At 31.8% G+C, this 6,454-nt stretch overlaps 1 protein-coding gene across 1 annotated transcript; it reads left to right on the top strand.

Annotated features, from left to right (window-relative positions):
* The first annotated feature begins 491 nt into the window (after nucleotides 1-491).
* On the top strand, nucleotides 492-2,188 carry LOC131027998 (NAC domain-containing protein 6). The gene is made up of 3 exons (XM_057958108.2): nucleotides 492-739; nucleotides 1,070-1,329; nucleotides 1,618-2,188. The coding sequence occupies exons 1-3, from the start codon at nucleotides 571-573 to the stop codon at nucleotides 1,987-1,989; spliced, it is 801 nt and encodes a 266-aa protein (XP_057814091.1). The 5' UTR covers nucleotides 492-570; the 3' UTR covers nucleotides 1,990-2,188.
* Nucleotides 2,189-6,454: the final 4,266 nt, after the last annotated feature.

Below are 6,454 nucleotides of genomic sequence, written 5' to 3'. Positions count from 1 at the left end.
TTTTATTGTACCATCAATAAAACTATTCTAGAAGCTAATTTTGACCTGAACAAAAAATAATAAAAGTCATTTTCCCTCGTGCACATATAGGTTGGCAATTCACGTTATTAATGTTAATTTGATTCACAAATTATCTAAAAAATCTGCAACCCAGGTTAGAAAACAAACAGCGTGCAAATCTTTCATTGTTAAACCGCGTGGGAACACAATGACCAGAATAAAGTACGATGGCATCTTAACGTCTATTCCAAATTGACGATGCCCTATTTTCCTACAATTTGGCTTGACCCAATTCAATATTCTTAGCGCATTCAATCTCTGCGTAACTTCGCAGGATTGACTGCAAAATTTTGTCTCATTGCTTTCAAGTCTACCAAACCAATGACTGGAAAAGTAGGATCTGGATCTCTGCGTGTGGGACACTTTCACAATTCTTTTCCTTTATAAACTCTCTACATGGGAAGCAAATGTCCAATACAATCCCAAAATTGTTGATTATCTTGTTCATAAAGTGGAGCCAGAGAGAATTATATCCATTTCCAGAAACTGAAACTGAATTGATTTGGAAAGATGGAGGGCAGTTTGCATGGACAGTTTGATCTTCCAGGGTTCAGATTCCATCCTACAGAAGAGGAATTAGTGACCTTCTATCTTAGAAAAAGGATTCAAGGCGAACTTTTCAGCTTTGATATAATTGGAACTTTGGATTTGTATCAGTACGATCCATGGCAACTCCCAGGTATTCATTCATGCAGTAGAGAAGAGAGGAGGATCTGGATCATCTGAGTTTATAAATTTTGAAAATTTGAATGATTTAAATCTATTAGATTTAGATGTTTCATTGAAAGGTCTGAATGATAATTAATGTATTGTTTTGAGTTGCCCTAAAAAGTCAATGGAGGAATCTGTTCCTTTTGCGTATTTTAAGGTTGTTGTTCGTTTTGCGTATTTAAAGGTTGTTGAATCGGTTAGGGTTTTTTTAGTATTGGTGGGTATACTTTTTTCAATGTAAATTCAAATGGGTTTATCAGCTGCCTGGTGGGTTCTGTTTGTTGAATCGTTGTTGTAGGTCTTGCAAATGTGGGAGAAAGAGAATGGTTCTTCTTTGTTCCTGTTGATAAAAAATGCGCTCAATCCAGAAGAAGCAGACTTACGCTCTCTGGTTATTGGAAGGCTACTGGAACAGATAGACCAGTTCGAGATCAAATGTTTAACTGTGTTGGGCTTAAAAAGACTCTGGTGTTTTACAAAGGAAAAGCCCCAAATGGAGTAAAGACTGACTGGATCATGAATGAGTACAGAATGCCAGATTTTCGTTTCGCAAGAAAGGTGATGTTTTATAACAAATGTAACAATTTAGTATCAAATTTCAGATAAAAGATAAGAGTTTTTGTTAACATGTTCAATATCAAATTTAAAAGAGAAGATAAAAGTTTTTGTTACACATTCAATATCAAATTTAAGAAAGAAGATAAGAGTTTTTGTTAACACATTCAATATCAAATTTAAGATAAAAGATAAGATTTTTTGTTAACTTTCTCACTTTCTTTCTTATATTACATTCTTTATTATCATTATATAATACTTCTGAATAAACTTTTTCTGTTTATTTTGCAGAAGGATATAGTGTTGTGCCGAATCCACAGAAAAGCCACTTCTCAGAGAACATTAAATCAGCAAGCTATGCAAGGAGGAGGAGAAGACCCCATGCAATTTTCAGCTGCTTCAAATTTTCAGCAGCATGAATTTAACTTGATGAATCATGAAAGTGAGCCCATGGGTGGCGGATTACCTTGTTTGAATGAAGCTGATGGTGAATACCTAATGGACTGCATGAGTCCATTCAAAGACAATAAACTGAAGCCCCTGGAATTACAGGTACCAAAGTTCAGTGTGGATAAGCTGTTTAGCCCATGGATAGAAACATGGACACCTTCCATTCTGCTATGCAGTCCCATAGGGATTACATCTGAGATTATGATGCCATAGCCATTTCTTCATTTTCTTTTCTCTAGAACTTTGACTCTTTGGATTTCTTTAGATTTTCTGTTTTATATACCTATGGTTAAGGAAGTGAGCTCTATAATTGAGCACCCTATGTAAATAAGACTTCCAAGCCTGCATCAACTAAATAGAAATTACACTCTATTTTTATGTATTCAATAAAAGGGATTGTTTATCCAGCACCTTGGGCTGATGTTTATGTCATAACTATTCTTTATGATAATCCACATATATATATCAGGATATTATTTGATATTTTTCTCCTTCAAAATGATGAAAGTTCCTCAATTCTATTAAAATATGGTTTCCTTACTTATTTGTAACTAGATAGATTAATTCATTGAATTTCCTTTGAGATTACATCAGGATATATATTAGTTCAATAGATTGGATATCTAAGAATTTAAATATTATTTTTTAAGTTATTTTATTATTGTTTTTTATTTAAATAAGAATAATTATTATTTTTTATCTTTAATATTCAAAAATAAGATTTCTTTTTTAAAATGTGATTTTATAAATCATTAACTATATTATTATTATGGAAAGATGTTTATGAATGAAGTGTTAAGATTTAGTAATTATAAATGTGTAGGAATAATTTTTAATATAATAATTATAATTAGTACATTATAAACTTCTTTTTATAATATTAATTATGTATATATTATATAAACTTTATAAATGAAGTTTTGTATGGCCTCTAGAAAGTAAAATTAATATATTTATTTATCTCTTTGAGTTTGATAATAAATTATGTTACATGACAAAAAATGATGCTGGTAGTCAAAGATATATAAAATTACCTTGTTTTCACTTTCTTTTCTGAATGCCAAGTCTTTATATTTTATTTCTTATAGAAATAAAAATAGACCATTTGTTAAAAATTATTTCATAGATTGAATAGAATTCTTTTTCTCAAGCATTTGATTTCAATTAGTCCACCTATATCTATTGAATTCTATTTGTTTTAAATTATTATGAAAGGAAAAAAATAGTTTAATATAAAATATATTTCTAAAAATTAACAAAATCCAAACAATTTAGAAAATATTAGAATCATTTGGAAAATTTTCATATATAGCAATAAAGAAAGAAGCATTTTTATATTAATAGACATTTTTAAATGTGGGAATACTAGACTTGCATTGGTAGACACATTTGTTAGATTTTAGATTTCCTAAGAAAATTGTGATTAGGTAAATATGAATTGATATAATTTGTCTTTAACATAAAATGATTCCTTTTAAACATATGTTTATAAATTACTACCTATTTTATATTCATTAGTTCATCATGTGGAATAAAATGGTTTATTAGATGTCATATGATGTTGAATTAACTTTATTTAAAACTATAAAATAATTTATATTAGTATAATATTTTTATTTTGAAGTGGATATGAATAAAATGATTAATTAGATGTGATATAATGTTGAATTAACTTTATTTTAAATTGAAAAATAATTTATATTAATATAATATTTTATTTTTTAGTGGATATGATTGATCTAATTGCCTACATGCAAATGGATAGATTTTCAAATTTTTAAGTAATTCTAGATGAACCTAAAATTGCATGACATTATGGATGAAATTATGATATTATATTATGTTGATTGCTTAGTATTAGAAATAGCCTATGGATTCATATTCCATTTTCCAATTAAAATTGAGCAATAGCTTTTGCTAAATGTGATATTATATTTTTAATTACTTTAGCAGGGAAAGGGCCCTGAACCCTCACAAAAAAACAAAAATAGGGAGCACCAAAACAACTTTAGGCATCACAAAGCCAGAGAAAACATCACTAAGTACAAAAAAAATCACTTAGGAGTAATAAAAAAAAAACATATGAAAGTAGTTGTCCATAATCGACCTAACATACTATCTCCTACCAAGCCTTAATATACTAGCATATAACTGAGGAAGGTTCATAGCAATGACAATACCCATATTCAAAGTTAAAAGTAGTAGTCTAAGAGGGCACACGGACCCAATTAACCATAAGTCTGGAGAAATAACAAGGAGCATAATTAACCTAATTTAGACACTACTTAAACTATCTAAACCAATATTCATCTCTAAAAAAATAAAAAAAGTAGCACCAACAAACAATATCCTAATATTCATTGATGAGGTTCCAATTCCTGACCAGTCTCTTCATCTACTCTTGCCGAACTTCAGGGTTGTGCTCATCCTCCTTCTGCTCGTCCACTTGTGAATTGTTTTTTCCTTTCAATTTTCTTGGCTTTCTTCTTTATTTGGCTTTGTCCTAAAAGAAATCCCATGTTTGCTTTTTGCATTATCCCATCTGTGATAACATAGAGTAAGTTTAGGGAATCCCCCATGAGCCTATAGCCTTGTATGTATTCATCCACTTTTTCCTCAAGATTCATGACCTAAACTTGTAGGTCAATAATCTGACTTTTCAACTTATTGGTGTTGATCTCTTCCTTGTCAATAAGGGAGTTTCGGGAGCACGACACCATTTCATCATCTTCAAATGCAACTGGAGAGGGGGAATTTTGGTTAGAGTTTCCTTTCTTCTTTCTTTGATTCACTTAAACCCTTTGAGTCCTCCCTACTTTGACTTGAATTCTCTTCCTCATCTTCTTAGAAATCATCATCCTCTAAGTCCTCATTTGAGGATCCGTCATCATCCTTAGGGGTGAAAACCTTCGTAGGCTCAGGGGAAGCATCTTTTTGTTCAAATTTCTCTTTTTTATCCTTTGCAAGGAGGCAAGCAGAAAATCATTCCCAAAGCTACCCTCCCCATGCAATGTGTCCTTCTCTACCTCAGACTCATGCATGTCCAAATCAATTGTTATTTGTTTTTTACAGGAGTCATTCCCATTCATCCTTTTTTTAGCCAAACAATTTTTGGGTGTAGCATCTTTTAATTTTTTAGGGGTCATTCTAAGAAGGGCGACCTTAAGGGCTTCTATGATAGGCTCATCTTTGGGTTTTTTACCCTTAATCTTTGAAGCAGGGGTTTTCTCATTATTCGGCAAAGGGTTAGACTCAATAAACTTGATACAAACAAAAGAGCAGGGAGCATCATCTTTAGCCTCAGTGTACCTAGGAAGAGTAAGAAAACAACTTCGATGGGGGTGGAAATCAAATGCATACTGGGTAAAAGCACAAAGTTGTGTCACACTTTTATAAAGGAAATGGTCAATTCTGATTCAACTTTTTAAATTGAATCAATAGAAAGTAAAATATATGTTTTGAATTTTGAAATGATATAAACTAATAAAATGCAAATTTTTTTGTGTATTTTCTGTTTGTAATTTTATAAATAAATTAAAAAAAAAATTGAATATACTTTCTTATAAAGTAAACACTATAATTTAGTTGTTGATAAAATGCTGAAATTGAAGTTATGTATGTATGTGTGTGTGTGTGTGTGTGTGTGTGTGTGTGTGTGTGTGTGTGTGTGTGTGTGTGTGTGTGTGTGTGTGTGTGTGTGTGTGTGTGTGTGTGTGTGTGTACATGTATATAGGTATGTGCAGGATCATGAGGGGCCAAAAAGTGACGATATCCTGACTAAAGTCTTGATTGATAGGTTGATTGAAATATATCTATAACTTTCAAATGGTATCACATTTTTTGAATCCAAAATATGCATCACATTCTATCATTTGTAAACTATAGGATTAAAAAAGAGAAATTGAATTTCGTAAAGTATTGACCAAGTTATGGTGGTCAGACATACGAGGTTTTTTATATTTTTAAAAATCTGAGTAAACAAATTATAATTAATCATTTATTTCAAAAAAATACAAAAAAATAATGTGTCACTATTGAACACTAGATGTCACTGAGAGGGGGGGAGGGGTGAATCAGTGAATTACAAACTTTTCCATTTTCAATCCTATGTGTGTATATTGGTTAACAAATCTAATCATAAAGTAGACATACTGGTTAAATGGGAGACTCACACAAATGCAACCACACATTAAAGGGACATCACATAACACTAGATGTACGAGGAAAACCCAAGATGGGAAAAACCTCGGTGAGAAGTGTTGTTGGAGACTACTGCTCCAATCGAGCCTCACAAAGAAATATTTGGTTACAATTTTTACGGCACCAACCCAAGGAGTACCACTCCTTCTTTAGGGCATCGACCCTTGATTTTAGGGCACCAACCCAAGGAGCACCAACCCCTACACCGAGCTCCAACTTAGTGATTTTAAAATCATAGTTTGAATACCAAAGTTATCTTCTTGTTACAAAAGAACTTTGTAACTCTCATGTATGTCTCTCCACTCAATCTCCTCTCTTCAGATATTTGTTGGTTCTCTCTTTTCTTTTTCTCTGCAGGAACCTTATCTCCTACTGCAACCCACTCCCTGCTTCACCTTTCTCACTATTGCACCTTTGTTGATTCAACCTCTTCTTTTTCTCTACCAGTTCTTCCTTCTGCCTGTTCTTCTCTCTGTCG

The sequence above is a fragment of the Cryptomeria japonica genome, chromosome 5 (genome assembly GCF_030272615.1).
Source record: "Cryptomeria japonica chromosome 5, Sugi_1.0, whole genome shotgun sequence".
NCBI lineage: Eukaryota > Viridiplantae > Streptophyta > Pinopsida > Cupressales > Cupressaceae > Cryptomeria > Cryptomeria japonica.
This window is presented reverse-complemented; position numbering and strand designations above follow the sequence as displayed.

Excerpts from the sequence above, each read along its gene's own strand:
- LOC131027998 (XM_057958108.2), top strand. The coding sequence starts at position 571 with ATGGAGGGCAGTTTGCATGGACAGTTTGATCTTCCAGGGTTCAGATTC. Across the intron at positions 740-1,069 it reads CGATCCATGGCAACTCCCAG|GTCTTGCAAATGTGGGAGAA; the intron begins GTATTCATTCAT and ends TCGTTGTTGTAG. Across the intron at positions 1,330-1,617 it reads ATTTTCGTTTCGCAAGAAAG|AAGGATATAGTGTTGTGCCG; the intron begins GTGATGTTTTAT and ends TTTATTTTGCAG.